At 39.7% G+C, this 19443-nt stretch overlaps 1 protein-coding gene across 1 annotated transcript; it reads left to right on the top strand.

Annotated features, from left to right (window-relative positions):
- Positions 1–18278: 18278 nt before the first annotated feature.
- LOC115975287 lies at positions 18279–19231 on the top strand. Its single transcript, XM_031096011.1, has 3 exons — positions 18279–18707; positions 18793–18899; positions 18973–19231. The coding sequence occupies exons 1-3, from the start codon at positions 18467–18469 to the stop codon at positions 19006–19008; spliced, it is 384 nt and encodes a 127-aa protein (XP_030951871.1). The 5' UTR covers positions 18279–18466; the 3' UTR covers positions 19009–19231.
- The last annotated feature ends 212 nt before the right edge of the window (positions 19232–19443 follow it).

Raw genomic sequence — 19443 nt, 5'->3', positions numbered from 1 at the left:
CGTTTAATAATGCTGTTTCTGCTTTACCAACCAGGGAACCAATTGTTAAATTTTTCAACGATTTTGTCAAAGAAATGTTTATTAAGCTACCGGATTTTGAGATTTTCACAACAAATTGGATTGTTATTAGGAGTGTCAATGTTCAACCTAACCCACAAAATATGACATGAATTCGATAGGTGTTTTTGTGGGTTAGAGTTAGATCATAATGGGTTTGGATTATAAATGGGTCGACTCGAAAGCGACACGATAAGAAACATGTCATTAGTGAGTCAATCCGCGTAACTCGAAATAGACACGTTTGACACACCAATTTATTTGTATCAACCTGAAATGACCTATTTAACACAACCCATTTAATTCGTATAACAAATAAATATTTATTTTATTTTAGATTTGTCAAATACCTTTTATATCCAACATATATTTTAAATTTAAAAAGAAAAGTGAGTAATTACAAAAACTTATAAGGGATATAATTGGAAATTGAAACTTTACAAATCCTAGATCTCTAATCCCTACAAACCCTAAATCTCTAAACCTTCTTACAAATATCTAATTTTTTTTTTTCAACTGTACTACTCACTCTACTATATGATAGACTCACGTCCAATTCTCAAACTCAAAGTCTCAAATCGATTACTGCTCAGTCTCAAACCGATTATTGCTCTCTCTCTCTCTCTCTCTCTCTCTCTCTCTCTCTCTCTCTCTCTCATGTCTTTATTGAGTTTTAGAATTAAAGAAAACCGTTTTCTTGGTGTTTCAAAATTCTGCAGTAATTTTTTCTGCATAATGTTTTTGTTCTATAAACTTTAGACCCATGTGCCATTATTAATATATAAGATATATTAATTGTTGATTAAGGCCACGGTTGTAGCTTTTGTCTTGTGCCATGTGTTTTTTTTGGTGTTTGTATTAGTGTTGGACATCGTCTGGATATCTTGCAAGTGGGTTTATTAAGACAATTTATAAACTAGATCTGATTGGTATTGCTTTTAAAACTATTGAGGCATGATCATGTTTTGTAACTACTAATACTTAGATATTTTTTTTGGCATAGAACTTGCACAAATGAAATTGAATGAGCTTGTCAAAGATGTTATGAATTTGGACATCAACAAAGAATCTATGGATGATAATCGTAGTCATAATCAGGGATTAGTCTACTGTTTGTTCCAATTCTTTCAATATTGATACTTAGCATTTGGCGAGTTCCAAGGATATTTCATTTTTGTTAAACTATGTTATTTTGAATTTTGGATTGAAATGTGTGCACTTCTTTTAGAGTGTAAATAACTTATTTTTAGATGAATGTTATATTTTTGTTGAACTATATTATTTTGAATTTGGATTAAAGACTTGAAGTATATGCACTACTTTTGAGATGTAAAAAAAAATTATTTCTAGATGGATGTTATATTTAATATTATGTAGGTTGAAATGGGTTGTGTTACATTCGTGTCAACCTAACACAACTCGTTTATTAAGCATGTCAAATGGGTTGGGTCAAGTTAACCCGCCTTATTAATGGTTCGGGTTAGGGTTAAAGGATCATGACACGATTATTAAATGGGTTAGGTTAGGGTTGAGCCATTTAGTCGAATACCTCTACCTCAACACGACACGAACCCGACACGCTAACCCGAATTGACACCCCTAATTGTTATCAATGGAAAACAAATAATTTTAAGGCATGTTTGGTATATGGTAATAGACGCTGTAATGTAATAGTTATTCCTATAGTTTAGTTATTCTTTAGTTTGATTATGTTTTTATAAGGAATAATCATTACTTATGAATAGCTATTCTTCAAAATGAGGAATAACTATTTCTCTTTAAAAGGTTGTATTAGTCATTTCTTAGTAAATGCAATAATTTCAAAACTTAATATATTTCCAAATAAAAAAACTTTCCATCTACATCTAACAATTATAAAAATAAAAAATCATAAAAAATAGTACATATCTCTCTTAAATTTAAAAATAACAATTTTTAAGGAGATATAATTGTATGAGTAAGAAATTTCCTAAAATAAATGTTAAATTTCATTCTAATATTACAACTCACAACCAAATTAATGAATATGTTTAGTTATTACATTACAATACATTTTATTCCTAGTAATAAAGATTACAATTCTTGTCGTGATCCTCATTTAATGTACCAAACGTATCCTTAATGTTACGTTCAAATTAAAACTAGTTAATTCATAAACATTAGTTGATACACATATTATATTATATTTTATATATATATATATATATATATATTGATAGTTGGGGTAAAGAAATTTGAACCATGGATGTCTCTATTGGAAACATCTAAATGTGCAGATTAAGGTACAAGTCACATTTTAAAAATACAAAAGTTAGGTTAGGATTGTCCATGGGTCAGGTTTGTGTCCAACTCACAACTGACCCAATCAGATCAAGTGGGGAGTTTTCAAACCCGCAACTGACCTGTAAGACTATCGAGTTGGCGATTTAAGTGAATATTGGGTAGCAGTTGGTTTTGGGTAAAGCCGAAAACCTCCAAAAATTGGCAAAATCTCTTCATATTTGGCAAGATCTTGCAACATCCATCCAAGATCTGAAGAGACCTAGCCAAATGTGACAGAGATCTCGTCGAATTTGGAGAGATTTTCGCCAAATCATGCGAAGAACTTGTCGGATCTGGTGTATCTCTGCAAGATCTAGTTGGAAAAGTTGCCAAATCTAGCTAGAAAAGTCACTGGAAAGCTTAAAAATCGCTGAACTTGATGTTTTTTCGGTGGAGTCGTGTTTCACTAGTTTTGGAGTATGAGACACACAACCAACCTACCAGTGTCAGGTTTTTTAAGGTCGGGACCCATGTCCAATCGTCGAAGCAATCGGGTCGAGTACAATCGGGTTGGGTGGGTGGGTTGGTCACCCGTTGATTAGGTCATGCCATAATTGCCATTGAACATTAATATTTTGGTGCATATGTGCATGATTGTCATGCTTTTTTTTTTTGAGGTTCTTCTATCCTACCAAATAACGATGGCCATAAAAATTTGTAGGTGTTTTCCACAAAATTAGAATAAATGCGGGTGATCAACCTTATTATAATGTATAAAAGTATAATACTTCCTCCATTCACTATAAAAAATGCGGGTTTTCCTTGCAGTTTCTACAATTGCTGCTATAGATCATTTATTGCAGCACTATTCCAAATTGTTAGATATATATATTTTTTATTTTTAAAAATGTTCTAAGTCCCACTTGAATTGGAAAATTGCAAAAGCTAATAAAATAGGATATTGCTAGTGCCTAAGAGCACTAGCATTGGGGTGTAAAAACCCTCCGGTTGATATATCAACTTCCTTAAAATCATTCCACATCCAGGTATGTAAATCCAAATTTTTTTTGCATCCTAACTACAGTGCAACCTTAGGGTTCGTTTAGTATGCTGTAATAGCTCCTGTAATGTAATAGTTATTCATAGATTAGTTATTACATTGGAATGACTATTCTTTAAATTGAAGAATAGCTATTCCTCTTTAAAATGGATGTAATATATATTCCTTAGTATATATAATAGGTTTTAAAATTAATATATTTCCAAAAATATAAAGTTTCCTTATACATCATCTTTTACAAGCTTTTCATATGTAATAACCAAACATATGAATAGAAATAGTTATTTCATTACAATGTCTTCTATTCTCAGTAATAAAGATTATTATTCCTAATGTAATTTATATTTAGTGTACCAACCGTAACCTTGCTGTTAAGGAGGAAGTAAAGAAAATATATATTTTTAATTTTAAACACTCTCTCTCTTCCTCACTTCAAACTCCTTTCTCTTTTTTTTCTTTTTTCTCATCTCTTTCTCTCATGCTTTCTCTTATCTTCCTCTCATGATGAAGACTCTCTCTCTCTCTTAAGACGGCTTTGGCTAGGTGGACTTCAGATCAACATGGGGTCATGGTGCCGTGGGTGGTCCTGGGTTTGTGGGGCCATGGGTAGCAACTCGCCATGGGTCTTGGGTTTGATAGGTATGGGTTTTGTGGAGGCGTTGGGTTTGTTGTGGTGTTGCAGCGGTGATATCGGTTTCACTGTAGAGCTGGGTTCATCTGATTTGGGTCAAAGGTATGGCTTTCACGGTGGTTTGTGTTTGAATTTGAGTTTTGGTTGGGTTTAGATTTGGTTGTTGGCGGCGCTGGGTTTGTTGTGGTGGTGCGACGGTGGCATCGTGGTGGGTTTGGTGGTTTTGGGTTCATCTAATTTGGGTTTTTTTGTTATTTTTGGGTGATTTTAGTATGTGTCTATGTTTATTTTGGGTTTGGATGCTTTGTTGAGGTTGGGTATGGATGGATTTGGTTTCTGGGCTTGTTGATTTTGGTATGGATTGGTTTGTTGCCGGAAGCACGAAGAGGAGAGCAAGACTATGGTAAGCAGTAGCATAATGGAAAAAGAAAAAAAATAGAGATAAAGGAAGAGAGAGAAAGAATAAAAAATAGATAAAGGAGAAATGAGAATTGGTTTGTTTACATTATTTGTGAGTATAATTTATATTATTTTAATGAGTTGTATGTAAAAATAAAAATTGGTGACAGGAGTGACGATTCTACGTCCCACTGACGAAGATAACATCAGTGACGAAGGTATCATCCATGACGAGGTCATCAGAAATAACGAAGAGAGCGTCATCACTGACGAAGGCAGGGGGTCATTCAATGCAGTCAATCAATTACCTGAGCAGTTACTGAATCGACCAAGCAGACCGTTAGGAGCCTCTTAAAAGCCTCATTACTGGACTAGGGACGTTACTTCAGAGAGCATTTACAGCCCCAACAGCTAGCCTCAAAGGCCTCAGGTATAAAACTCTCATAGAACCAACAGAAGAGAGATATGTAAATATACTCTGAAACTACACTTGACTTCTTTACTGTATTTGATTATTATCCTAACTTTGGCATCGGAGACTTCGTGGCAGGCACCACACCGGTGGCCCTCATCAAGCAAATCTTCACGTTCTACAGGGGACTCCATCTGCTCACTTTTACTGACGGATTTGTGTTCCATCAGTTTGGCGCCGTCTGTGGGAAACGATTTTTCAGATTCACATTCGAAAACGTAGCTTCCGTCAATTCTCCATATCCAGATGGAATCCCACCCAGATTCAGCAACCTTGGCCCAGCAAGTTCAAGCCCTTGCAGCCACCATTGAGGAACTCACCAGACAGAACCAGGAAATAAAGTTGCGGCTCCAGCAGGTCCAACAAGCTCAACAGGAAGAAAACCGGTCCAAGGGTAACACGGAGGGAGAGGGGGATAGCCAGCAGAGGGAAATCCCCCGGAGACCAACTACTCCGGACGAACAGAACTCAGATCTTCTTCGGGAAATGAGGAAAGAGATGGACGAACTAAGGAGCGCTATCAAAGAAAAGACGGACCGGAGCGTAGACAAAATGATAAGGGCCACAGATTCGCCCTTCACTGCAGCGGTACTTGATTGCCCCGTGCCGTCAAAGTTTTGCCTGCCTCAATTAGAGCCCTTCGACGGACTCAAGGACCCTCAGGATCATCTTAATACCTTTAAGACGACTCTGGGTCTCCAGCAGCCACCCGACGAGATATTGTGTCGTTCCTTCCCTACGACTCTCAAAGGAGCTGCAAGAGAGTGGTTTATTAAGTTGCCAAACTCGTCCATGGACAACTTCGATCAGCTGAGTAGTGCTTTCTTGCGCCACTTCATAGGAGGACAACGCCCAAGGAGACCAGTAGATTACTTACTCACCATAAGACAGGGGGAGAAGGAGACTCTGAGGTCATATGTCAAGCGATTCACCCGGGAAACTCTGGAAGTGGACGAAGCTGATGACAAGGTGCAGCTGACGACCTTCAAAGCAGGGTTGAGATCCAGAGACCTTGTGGCCTCTCTTGCAAAAAACCCCCCTAAGACAATGGCTGAGATGCTCCTGAAGGCACAAAAGTACATGAACGCGGAAGATGCCCTAGCTGCCATAAAAGATACTGAGAGACTAGGGGACAAGTCCAAGGGGGAAGACGACCGCAGAGGGCAAAAGAGGGACAGACCAGATCGTCGGAACAACGATGGGAATAGAAGGAGAGACGACAAAAATCCTCGTCAGGTAAAATTTACTCCTTTGGTTATGCCTGTTGACAAGATTTTCACGCAGATCAAGGACGAGCATCATCTCAAATGGCCCAGGCCATTACACTCGTCCCCCAACGCCCGTGACAAGAACAAGTATTGCCGGTTCCATAGAGACCACGGCCACAACACAGAAGATTGCAGAGACCTGAAGGAACAAATAGAGGAATTAATACGGAAAGGAAAGTTACAGAAATATGTAAAGAAAGGAGAATATGGCAAGTTCAGAGATGACAACAGGACCCAACATGAATCCTTTACTCGGGATGACGACCATCTGTCCCAGCCTCCCCGCAAAGTGATCGGGGAGATAAACACGATCGCGGAAGGACCACCCTCAGGAGGATCATTTAGATCACTCAAAAAAGCATGCCACAGACAGGTGAACAGCGTCCACACCATGCCTCCGTCCAAGCACCGACGAACATACCAAGACATGTCCTTTAATGAAGAAGACGCCAGGGGAGTAAAGCAGCCTCACAACGATCCCCTGGTCATAGTACTGAATATAGAAGGGTTCAATACCAGAAGGATCCTTATTGATAACGGGAGCTCAGCGGATATCATCTACCTCCCAGCCTTCCAGCAGCTGAGATTAGATCCAAAAAGGCTCCGTCCTTTTGACTCTCCGCTCGTCAGCTTCAGTGGAGACAAGGTCTACCCCAGGGGAATAGTGACTCTGACGGTGACAGCAGGGACCTACCCATTGCAGTTGACCAAACAAGTAGACTTCCTGGTGGTAGATTGCCCTTCGTCCTACAATGTCATCATTGGGAGGACCACCCTAAACAAGTGGAAGGCGGCAACGTCAACCTACTATTTGAAGGTGAAATTCCCAACAGACAGCGGCGTGGGTGAAGTGAAGGGTGACCAAGTCCTGGCAAGGGAATGCTATCAAGCCGTACTGGCAAAAAAGGAAAACCACACGTGGACGATTGAAGAAAAAGAGGAGGACGGGATGGAGACCCTGGAAGCAGTAGAGTTGGTAGAAGGAAATACGGACAAGACGACCAGGATAGGGACGACGCTAAGCCCCGAGATGAGGACGAGACTCATAAAATTCCTTAAGGGGAATCTAGATGTCTTTGCATGGAGTCACGAGGACATGCCAGGCATATCTCTAGAAGTCATCCAGCATAGGCTGAATGTGGACCCCAGCAGGAAGCCCGTTCAGCAACGACGAAGAGCCTTCGCTCCAGAACGAGATCAGGCAGTTGCAGAGGAAGTAACCAAACTCTTGACGGCTGGATTCATCCGGGAAGTATATTATCCAGAATGGCTCGCCAACGTCGTCCTGGTAAAGAAAGCAAACGGAAAGTGGAGAATGTGTGTAGACTTCACCGATCTGAACAAAGCATGCCCAAAGGACAGCTTCCCTCTACCAAGGATAGACCAGCTCGTGGACTCCACTGCCGGACACAAGCTGCTGACGTTCATGGACGCCTTCTCAGGGTACAACTAGATAAAGATGGCTAAAGAAGACCAGGAGAAGACTGCCTTCATCACAAGCCAAGGACTCTACTGTTACAAGGTGATGCCTTTTGGGTTGAAAAATGCTGAAGCTACGTACCAAAGATTGGTAAACAAAATGTTCAGCCAACAGATTGGCAGGAACATGGAAGTATACGTGGACGATATGCTCGTCAAGAGCAAGGAGGAGCTCGCTCACCTGGACGACCTGGAGGAGACTTTTGCAACCCTGAGAAAACACCAGATGAAGTTGAATCCAAGCAAATGTGTTTTTGGGGTAGCCTCGGGAAAGTTCTTGGGATTCATGGTGTCCCAGAGAGGAATAGAAGCAAATCCAGAGAAGGTACGAGCTATCATCGACATGGCTTCACCCAAGACCGTCAAGGACGTACAAAAACTTACAGGAAGGATAGCAGCCCTGAACAGGTTCGTCTCTAGGGCCACAGACAAATGCCTGCCCTTCTTCAAAACCCTCAAGCAGGCTTTTGCTTGGACCGACGAATGCGAAGCAGCATTCCAGGAGCTGAAGCAATACCTGAGCAGTCCACCTCTCCTGAGCCCGTCCAAAGGAGGGGAGAACTTATACTTATACCTGGCAGTATCAGCCTCGGCAGTAAGCGCAGCCTTGATCAGAGAAGAATGTAAGAAGCAACTCCCGGTGTACTACGTCAGCCAAGCCTTTCAAGGAGCTGAATTCAGGTACCCAAGGATCGAAAAGATTGTGTTTGCACTTATAGTAGCCTCGCGCAAGCTCAGGCCGTATTTCCAGTCAAATCCTATCCTCGTGATGACGGATCAACCAATTAAGAAATCAATGAACAAACCAGAAGCCGCAGGGAGAATGGTCCAATGGGCAGTCGAACTCAGCCAATTTGACATCGAGTACCATCCAAGAGCAGCTATCAAGGCACAAGCTCTGGCTGACTTCATCGCTGAATTCACTCTGCCAGACGAAGATGGAACTACTGACGAAGTCGATAAATGGACAATACAGACAGATGGTTCGTCAGCCCAAAAGAGAGGGGGAGTAGGGGTCGTCATAACCACCCCCGACGGAGAAGTGATAAAGTATGGGGTTCACCTGAAGTTCCCAGCCACCAATAACGAAGCCGAGTATGAAGGAATATTGACGGGCTTGAGGCTTGGGAAAGCTCTTGGGGCCAAAAACTTGCTAATCCAGAGTGATTCAAAGCTGATAATCGGACAGATCAGTGGAGAATACGAGGCAAAGGAAGAGAGGATGCAGAAATACCTTAAACTGACAAGGCAACTAACCCAAGAGTTCGACACAGTGGAGTTCGTCCAGATACCAAGAAGCCAGAATGTTGGGGCCGACGAAGTATCGAAACTAGCGTCGTCAGAAGAAGGAAAGGCGAGCACAGACATGACAATAGAGATCCAGAAACACCCGAGTATTGAAGAGGTGGCGGCGTTCTCCATCCAGAGCACAGGCACCTGGATGACGCCCATAATATCCTTCCTCCAGGATGGGCACCTACCTCAGAATACTAACGAAGCCAGAAAGGTGAAGAAGAGAGCAGCCAGGTTTACGATCCTGAATGACGTCTTGTACAAGAGAGGCTTCTCTATGCCTTATCTAAAGTGCGTTGACGAGGACGAGGCCAAATACATCCTAGAAGAGGTACATGGAGGAATCTGTGGCAACCATGCCGGCTCCAGATCCCTAGTCCACAAGGTGATAAGAGCGGGGTATTTTTGGCCAACCATGCAGGGAGATGCTGCTGATATCGTCAGAAGGTGCGACAGATGCCAGCGGTATGGGAACGTGCAGCGGCTCCCAGCGGAGAAAATGACGACCATAGCCTCCCCATGGCCGTTCGCACAATGGGGAATCGATATCGTCGGTCCTCTGCCCCAAGGTAAAGGTCAGATAAAATTCCTTCTGGTTGCTATTGATTATTTCACAAAATGGGTTGAAGCAGAGGCCCTAGCAACCATCACTGAGGCTCGGATCCGGAGCTTCGTGTGGAAAAACATAATCTGCAGGTTCGGGATTCCCTTGACGATCATATCTGATAATGGGAGGCAGTTCGACAGCCAAGGCTTCAGAGACTTCTGCTCGGACCTCGGGATCAAGAATCAGTTCTCATCCCCTGGACATCCTCAGGCAAACGGACAGACGGAAGTAACGAACAGGACGCTGCTCAAGATAATCAAAACCAAGCTGGACGAAGCAAAAGGTGCCTGGCCAGAAGAACTACCTAGTGTCCTGTGGGCGTACAGGACTACAGCCAGAACCCCAACAGGAGAGACACCCTTCAGGCTTACCTATGGCACAGAGGCAGTAATCCCAGTAGAAGTTGGAGTAACAAGCATCAGACGAGGAACTTTCAGAGATGGACTCAATGACGAGGGACTACGGTTCAACCTGGATTGCCTAGATGAAGTAAGAGATAATGCGTCCGGTAGAATGACGAAGTATCAAAAAAAGATGGCCGAGTACTACAACAAGAGGGTCAAACTCAGGCGTCTGGACATAGGGGACCTCGTCCTTCGCAAAGTCACTATAGCGACTAAAGACCCCACTCAAGGGAAGCTGGGCCCTACATGGGAAGGGCCTTATCGCGTCATCCATTACTCGAGGCAAGGAAGTTACCACCTGGAAACTATGGACGGACAAAAGCTCCCTCGTCCTTGGAACATTGAACACTTAAAGAAATACCATGAGTAAATGTAATACACGAATGCATTCGTATTAAAGTTAATAAAAGTATTATTCTTCTGATGTTTTTGCGCAGGCAGCATTGGTCAACCATAAGGCCAATAAAAAATTGAAGTAACAAGATTCCGCCTTGACGGATGTAAGTTACTGACGACCCACATAAGTAGTAAAAGACTAAGTAACAAGATTCCGCCTTGACGGATGTAAGTTACTGACGACCATATAAGTGGGTAGAAAGACTAAGTAACAAGATTCCGCCTTGACGGATGTAAGTTACTGACGACCCACATAATGGGTAGAAAACACTAAGTAACAAGATTCCGCCTTGACGGATGTAAGTTACTGACGAAGAACCAGCGCTATGAAAGCTAAATGGCTATGTACAAATGGCAAAAGTCCTCTCGACAAATTCACATAAAGAGGAAGGGAAAAGCCATACATCAAATCAAAGCAACACTCAAAATGCGTTCAAGATCGTCAGAACAGTTAACAGATTGTTGACGAATAAACGTAGCGCAAGAAACAAAGATATGAACAAGTGCAAATCAACCAAAAGGGGTAAGCATGCTTCATTTTAACCCATAACCACTGGGTGATTAACATCGTTCTCAAAATAAATGATTGTTCTAAAAAAAAAAAAAAAAAAAAAAAAAAAAAAAGGGCCCCAAAACAAGAAGGGCATCCACCAAATACAACAAAAATTTTTCTAAGTAACAGGGTCAGGTATCAACAGAAACGTCCACAGCGGCAGGGGCATCAGTGGCAGGATCTGGAGCATCACCATCTGGGGCAGAGGACTGAGCAGCCTCGTCCAAAACCATCTCCTTATCCACCTCCTCCAAATCTAAACTCTCCATGTTGACCCCAGAAGGGTGCTTGACGAGATACCTCCTGAGCAGCTCGAAACCCTTGAAATACCAACTGAAGAGTACAGTATTGTACTCGTCAGTGGTCTGGAAAGCCTCCACCGACCTGGCAGCAATAGTTGCAAGCTTCTCCTTGGCTGAAAGAAGCTGCTCATCCTTCTCGTGGGTCAACTGGCGTTCAACCCTGAGGTCGTCATCTAACACTTTAACCTTCTGCTTCAAAGTGGTCGCCTCGTCCATGGAGGTAATCAGGTCCTTCTTCAGGTCGGAGTTCTCTTTCTCCAGGGCCTCCATCCGGGTCGTCAGAGATGCCACCTTGGCCTCTTGAGTGATATACTCAGTAGTAATGTGGAGGCTCTCTCCCAACACCTGGAAAGAGGTTATGAGTTGTCAGTAAAAAAAATTAAAAAAAAAAAAAAATTTGACGAACTCCGTACCTGGACGAGCTTATGAACATGACGGGAGGCAACGTCGTTCAAAGACATGTCTGAGAGAGCCCTTAGGTCCGCTGGGGTGACAACCTCATGAGCCCTGTCCAAAGCCAACCTCTCATCGTCCCATATTGTTGACGAGCAAACATCAGCCTTCTTCTTCTCCTTCCCTTTACCAGACACGCACTGCCTTTTTGAGCCTGGAGTGACGATCTCCTCTATTGACGTAGTTGGAGAGGCAGTTCTCGTCATCTCAAGAGCTATGGGAGGGATGGTACTAAGGGGAGTAGGAGTAGAGCCCTGCCCGGTCACGCGCACGACCTTCTTCCCTAGACTGGACAGGGGCTCGTCCTTCTTTGATCTCATCTTCGCATACATGTCCTTGTTGAATTTTGTCGTCATCTCTGCAAGAAGAAAATGCCAGTCAAAAACTGCTTAAGTGTACAAAAGAAGAATCAAACATTGACGAAGTCAGAACTTACTCTTTTTGCCTTCAATACCAAGCTAACGAAGAACGAAAGGAGAAGGGTCAGGACCGAGATTGTAAAATGCAAGAGACCGGGGGTCAACCAGTTCGTCCCAACTTTCAATCGTCTCAGCGTACCCGATCGCAGTCTCTATGCGTTCCTTGTACCTGTTCTTCAGTCCAGGCTGTCTCTTAACTATACCAAACAAAAAAAACAAAGAAGTTAGCAAGACCTGAGCTTCAAAATTGGCAAAATCGAAACGACGGGGAGAAATACTGACGCACCTAAGGTCGGGGTTCCCCACCGACGGAGCAACCTCGGGATATCACCCCAATCACTGCTGGATTGAGTCTCGAAGTCGTCCCCAGACACAAAGAAAAAGCGTGATTTCCAATACCTGAATGATGAGGGCAATCCCTTGACGATCCTAGTCTTTCTTTCCCAAGGGATTAATTCATAATACCCCCACTCCTTAGACTCTTTCAAACGATACAGGTAGGTGAGCTCACCTATCCTGATCATATCCCCATTAAAGGCCAACCATATCTGCATACAGTTGATGACGATCCTCCACGAATTAGGCATGAGCTGCCCAGGAGCTATACCAAAGTGATCTAAGAGTTCCATCAGGAACGGGTGGACGGGGAGCCTAAGCCCACAAGTGAAGGTTGACTCATAAAAGCATATTTCGCCTGGGAAAAAGTGACAGGCCCTATCTTCTTCCCTGGGTAGACGAACACGAACCCTAGACGGAAATTAAAACCTATCCTTGAACCTATTTACGGTCTCGTCATCTAGACCACAAATCTCATTAAGGGCATAAAAAGCCCTAACCTCTTGAGGGCCAGAGACGGCTGTATCTCCTTCAGCCGGGTCACCACTGGACGATAGCCCAGTCTCAAGGTCACTAGACCTAACCTCAGACATCAATCCTCTCCCCCCTAAACCCTCGAACCAATTGAGCGACTGACGGAGCAAGGGCAACAATTCGCCCAAAACCACGCTCAGACTGTTGCCTTCGTACACGAAATTTTCTAAAAACGGCTAAGTACCCAGAGACCCTCCTAGACGCGCAAAAAGGAAGGAAATCGATGGGCAAGCTATCCTAACCTCCAAGCTATCAACCATGGAAAATGCAGAAATCGGAGGGCAGAAAAATAAGGTGCGAAACTAAAAACCCCAAAAGAAAAACAAGGACCAACAACAGAATAGAAGCAAAAGGGAATAGCAAATCAGAAATTATGCTACAGTAAAAGAAGAAAAAGAAGAAAGAAAAAAGAAAGTGAAACGTACCTCCAATGGTGGAACAGCAGAAGCACAGGGCAAAGAAATCTGGAAAAGAAAGGAAGTCTCAAGAAAATGCCTTGAAAGAACTGATCTGTCTCTGCTCTCTGAGAAGTAGAAGAAAAATCAAAAAGGAGAAGTTTTAAATGTGGGCCAAGAACGATTGAAAAACCAGCGGGAAACCCAAGGGTCATGCCATTAATTCCCCAGATCATCACACGCCACGTGGCCACGATTGCGTGTAGCGCCGCCACTAAGCATTAAAAGCGGAACGGAACCCCAAGAGTCACAAGAAAAGACTTTTCATCTTCTATGATCGTCATGACGTGTCACCAACGACCCCAAAACCTGGGGGGCAACTGACAGGAGTGACGATTCTACGTCCCACTGACGAAGATAACATCAGTGACGAATGTATCATCCATGACGAGGTCATCAGAAATAACGAAGAGAGCGTCATCACTGACGAAGGCAGGGGTCATTCAATGCAGTCAATCAATGACCTGAGCAGTTACTGAATCGACCAAGCAGACCGTTAGGAGCCTCTTAAAAGCCTCATTACTGGACCAGGGACGTTACTTCAGAGAGCATTTACAGCCCCAACGGCTAGCCTCAAAGGCCTCAGGTATAAAACTCTCATAGAACCAACAGAAGAGAGATATGTAAATATACTCTGAAACTACACTTGACTTCTTTACTGTATTTGATTATTATCCTAACTTTGGCATCGGAGACTTCGTGGCAGGCACCACACCGGTGGCCCTCATCAAGCAAATCTTCACGTTCTACAGAGGACTCCATCTGCTCACTTTTACTGACGGATTTGTGTTCCATCAATTGGGATATTGGCTGAGTTATAAAATGAGATGGTAAAATAGATAAAATAGATTTTTAAGGTATAAAATAGAACTTTTTTTAGCATCCGGATGCTAGTTCCCTAAGGGCAACTGTTTTAAAGTGGAATTCTTAATGTGGAATTCTTAATGCATTAAGTTAAAAAGGGTCCAATTTTTTTAACTTTTATTATTTTTGTTACTTCAAAATGTAGATGAGACTCATTTTATTCTCTGGGGTTGTCCTTAAAGCCCGTCAGCATATTCCATAAAAAATATAGTCTCTAAATAGAAAGTAGATCAACTTTTTATAAAATTCAGTAGACAATATTATAAAATTTATTTATTTTATAAGCGTTATAAAATTTATTTAAATAGATGAGGCACCTTTTAACATGACCATAACTATATCATTTTAATTTGAAAGTTCACAATTCCATTCATCACTTAAACCAACAATTTCTCGTCAAGGAAGGTTGAAGTAAGAGTAGTTCTAAGATTAAATTATTCCACAATTATTTTGTCACAATTCTAATATGACAGACTACGAGTAATTAATTATCACTTACATATAAACTCACTGTTTTTCCTTCATTAATCAAACTCTACCGCATAACAGTTGTGAAAAAATTTGTGGTCTTAAGCTTTTTGTCAAAGCAATTCTAAAGTTGCCAACTTGCCATAAGTAACCATGAGAAGACAACTTAATAGTTATAACTTATAAACACAATTCACTGTTCATTTTTCTGGTTTTTTTTCTTTTTTTTTTTTAGTAGTTTGACTGATGTAAAAGGTTACAATTATTATGAGTCCTTTACTTCTATCGGATGTAAAATGTCATAGAAATCAATGATCTTTTAAAAAGAGTTCAACTTAAAATAATGAATGACTAATCAAATAATGAAACTCACGAAGACGCATGGTAATGAGTCTGATGACGTTATAGAAGTTAGTGCACTGCAGTTTCCTGTTGTCTTCAGTTACATGGAAGAGAGAGAGGTGGTAATATTTGAGAAGTATCCTATGTTACACTCTATTCAAGTCAGCAATTTTTTTATTTTTTTTAAAAAAATACTAAATATTTTAATACACACAAAAGAAGTAAGTAAGGGGAGAGGAGAGAAGATTGTTTGGTGAGACTACCCACTAAAAATTGGACATGTATAGCAAAATAAAAATACCATAATACCCTTAAAATTTTCAATAACCCGCCATTTTTCCCACTTTTTTGTCACTAAAACACCGAACGCTTTTCTTTTTTTTCAATATTTAGAAACACAACTCTCTCAAAAACAAGAACTAAACTCTCTAACACCTCTAGCCACTGATGGAAAATCACATCTGCTGCTGCTGGCAATCTCGCTCCACCCAAAAAAGTTCCGACAACTGCTCTAGCCTGTCGGCAACAACGTGAAACACTGGAGTAGAGGTTTTTGCGATTGAATGGCGGTGGACCGATTGTTTCAACCACCCACCTTACCTCTATTTCAAAATCCACACAAAAAAAATTGTGATTAGATATGGTGAGGATATTTTGAAGTCACATTTTTGGTTTTTTTGTTATTGTGTTGTATCATTTCTTTGCCAAAGTTCATCCACTTCTTTTATTTGTAGCTTTATTTTATTTTATTTTTCAATTTGTCAAATGACATCCTAAAAGGAACCCAGTTCCTTCATTTCTAATTCGGGCCTTGTTGAACCAATAGTAAGTTCGTTAAGTGACTATTCCATTTTTTATTCATTTTGAAAAATTTCATTGGTTGTTTTTTAATTTATATATTGTTGCTATGCAGGACCTTTGTTTTTAATTGGAGGATTTGATTCTTGATCAATAGGTATGAATTACTAATTTTTAACAATTCATTCTCATTTGTAATATAAGTTTTGATGAAATATTACATTAAAAAAAAAAAAAAGGTATTTGAGGAAATACAGTAAATACTCTATTAGTATTTGAGTTAGGTAGAAATTATAATATTTTGATTATGGGTATGATGCCCAATTGAGTGTGTTGTGTGTTTATGGCTGAGATACAGGCGCATTGCCCCCTTCCCTTTGTTTGGGCATCATAGTATTTACTATATGTTGTGTGTTGTGTGTTTACTATCTATGATTTCAACAGAGTATATAAACATTAGTATATGTGTGTTTACTATCTCTATGTGTTTATGGCTAAGATACAGAAGCATTAGTATATGTTTTTTTTTTTCTTTTAATTTTTTAAAAGCTCCCCTTTGTCTTTTCTAATTGTTTCTATGCAATGCTTGTATTTTTTTTCTTGTTTGCCTTAGACTAATGCAATGAGTTTCAAAGAAATGTTATTGATGTAGCTGAGAACAACGATGGAGAAAAAAATGAGAATGTCATTGATGTGAATGGAGGCAATGATGAAGGAGAAAATATTGAGAATGTAACTTTTGTTAAAAGTGGTGAAATCAAAATGGGAATGCAAGTGAGTTCCGAAGAATAAGCATATAACATGTATAATGAATACGCATTAAAGAAGGGGTTTAGCATTTGAAAAGCAGCTAGAAGAACAGTAAATGGTGTTGTTAGGCATAGAGAATTTGTGTGTTCTAAACAAGGTTTTAAAGAATTTGAAGACCCTTTTGATGTGAAAAAATACAATCATTTAGAGACAAGGACAGGTTGTTTTGCTAGGATTCGGTTTGATGTGAAGAATGATATTTGGACTGTGTCACATTTCAACAATATACATACTCATGAATTTGCAAGTTCTGAAGAAAGGTGTAATTTGCGATCAGGTAGAAAGGTGCATAGTAGACATGGGAATATACTTAGCAATACGGTTGGTGCGGGTATAAAGCAATAAAGTCATACTCCTTTTTAGCAAAGGAAGTTGGTGGCCCAAATAATCTTGGGTTCTTAAGGCGAGATTGTCACAACTTCTTGCAGACGGTAAGAAAAGAAATAATTGAAGCTAGAGATGGGCAAAGTATCATTAATCATTTCAAAAAAATGCAAAGTGAAGATCAAATGTTTTTCTATTCAATGCAAGTAGATCAAGATAGTAGAATGTCAAATTTCTTTTGGAGAGATGGTAGGTCAAAATTAGATTACGACTCTTTTGGAGATGTTGTTATTTTTTATACTACATATTGAACCAATAAGTATAACTTAATTTGTGCACAATTTGTGGGGATTAACCATCACTGGAACAATATTTTATTTGGTTGTGCATTTCTAGTAAATGAGACTATTGAGTCATTTATTTGGTTGTTTGAGACTTTTTTTATTGCGATGGGAGATAAACAACCAATATCCATTTTTACAGATCAAGACCAAGCAATGGCAAATGCAATTAAGGAGGTTTTCCCTAAGTCCTGACATTGACTTTGTTTATGGCCTATTAGTCAAAACGCCAAAAAAAAAAAAAAAAAAAAAAAAAAACTTTCTAGACTTTATAGCAATCATGATTTCCATGAAAGTTTCAATAAATGCTTATATAGAAATATGAATGTAATGGAGTTTAAGGCAACTTGGAGTGCAATGATTGAGAAGCATAAGCAACAAAATAATGATTGGCTTAATAGGTTATACCATGTTCGAGAAAAGTGGTGTCCAAGTTTTAATGTAGACTTCTTTTCAGTAAAAATGAAGTCCATAAAATGAAGTGAGAGCACAAATAGTGTTTTTCATAAAATCATAAAAACTTCCTTGCTGCTTATTCAAGTTATTGAATTTTATGAGGAAAAAGTGGCACAAATGCGTCAAGAAAAAACAAATGAAGATTTACGTTGTAAGAATGTTGTACTTACAAAAGTTAACAGGTATAGAGGTATGTTGAAGCATGCTGCTAATATTTATACTCTTGTTTTGTTTAAAATGTTTGAAGATGTGTTCTCTTTAGGTACAAGATTGAGTTGTGTTGAAACTAACCATCATGATGATGAATTTACTTTTTCACTAGTTGGTGGTGATAGTAACAGGGTGCATAATGTGCATTTTAACCAATCTAATTTGACTATTGTTGTGATTGCAACTTATTTGAGACTTTGGGCTTGTTATGTTGCCATGCTTTAAAGGTGTTTCTTGTGAATAATGTGAACATGATACCAGACAAATATATATCAAGTAGATGGAGAAGAGATGCAAAGAAGAGGTTAACTTTTGCTAATTCATGTCAATTAAATGAGAAATCTACTCATGCATTGCGAATGAGTGAGTTAAGTCATATGGGGTATAATATTTTTGATAAAGTTGCTTCCTATAATGAGGTGACCAAATTTGTCAAAAAAAAGTTGAGTGAAATGACATGGGAGGCTGAATAGATGATTATGGCTATGAATAAGGTAGAAAATGTTGGTAAAGAAAGTCATCAAGAAGATCTTACAAATGATGATGATTTACAAATTTGCTTAGTTGGTGATAAATCAATTCTTGATCCACCACATGTGAGAACGAAGGGAGTAACCAACAAAAGAATAAAAGTTTTGTTGGAAAAGGGGAAAAAAGAAGAAGTTAAAGGTGCAACCACTTCTCAAGTTCCACAAGCTAGTTCTATGATGCATGGTAATTTCAATTCTATTAATTCAAATATTGGTTTTCTTAGTTTTATCAATTAATTTTAATTTTGTTTCTATTCCTCTTTGTTTAGGAGAATCTGCAGCCTTGTTTTTTCCACCTGAGATGTGTTGTGATTACCCTATGGTTAGCACTACAAGAATGTTTCAAGAAAGTTTCTTTTTGCCACAATCGAATCAAGTACTTTCTATAACTAAAGTTCATCATATTCTTTTATTTATTATTATTTTTAATTATGATATTTTTTATGTAGAGCTCTAACACATCAAAGGATGACACAAGACTTTGAAGAATCTTGGATAGCTTTTATGACAACTTTTTGGACAGTTTTTTGTGAAGCATATTGGATAGTCTTTTTTTAAGACAAACAACTTTTTGGATGGCTTAATGCACAGCTTATAGCCGCTTTTTGGATGGCTTTATGCACAGCTTGTAGTCGCTTTTTGGATAGCTTTATGTACAGCTTCTAGCCGCTTTATTATTATGCACAATTTGTAATAGCTTTTTGACAATATTTGTAGCTGACTTATGAAACTATTTCAACTTATAGTTGCTAACTATACACTTATCATATATGTGAGAATGAATATTTCTTTCACTACAATCTTTATGGTTTTATGGTTTAATTTGGCACTTTCTTTTCCTTTATGTGTAATTTGATTGTAGCAGTTTTTCAAATAGTATTTAAGCATTTGTAATGGACTTGTGAACTATTCAAATAGCT

The sequence above is a fragment of the Quercus lobata genome, chromosome 2 (assembly GCF_001633185.2).
Source record: "Quercus lobata isolate SW786 chromosome 2, ValleyOak3.0 Primary Assembly, whole genome shotgun sequence".
Taxonomy (NCBI): domain Eukaryota; kingdom Viridiplantae; phylum Streptophyta; class Magnoliopsida; order Fagales; family Fagaceae; genus Quercus; species Quercus lobata.
Note: the sequence above shows the minus strand (reverse complement) of the source record. Positions and strands in the feature narration are given on the sequence as shown.

Bases quoted from the DNA above. Each gene is read 5' to 3' on its own strand.
- LOC115975287 (XM_031096011.1), top strand. From the start codon at position 18,467: ATGATTATGGCTATGAATAAGGTAGAAAATGTTGGTAAAGAAAGTCAT. The intron at 18,708-18,792 runs GTAATTTCAATT...CTCTTTGTTTAG, and splicing joins AGCTAGTTCTATGATGCATG to GAGAATCTGCAGCCTTGTTT. The intron at 18,900-18,972 runs GTACTTTCTATA...TTTTTTATGTAG, and splicing joins TTTTGCCACAATCGAATCAA to AGCTCTAACACATCAAAGGA.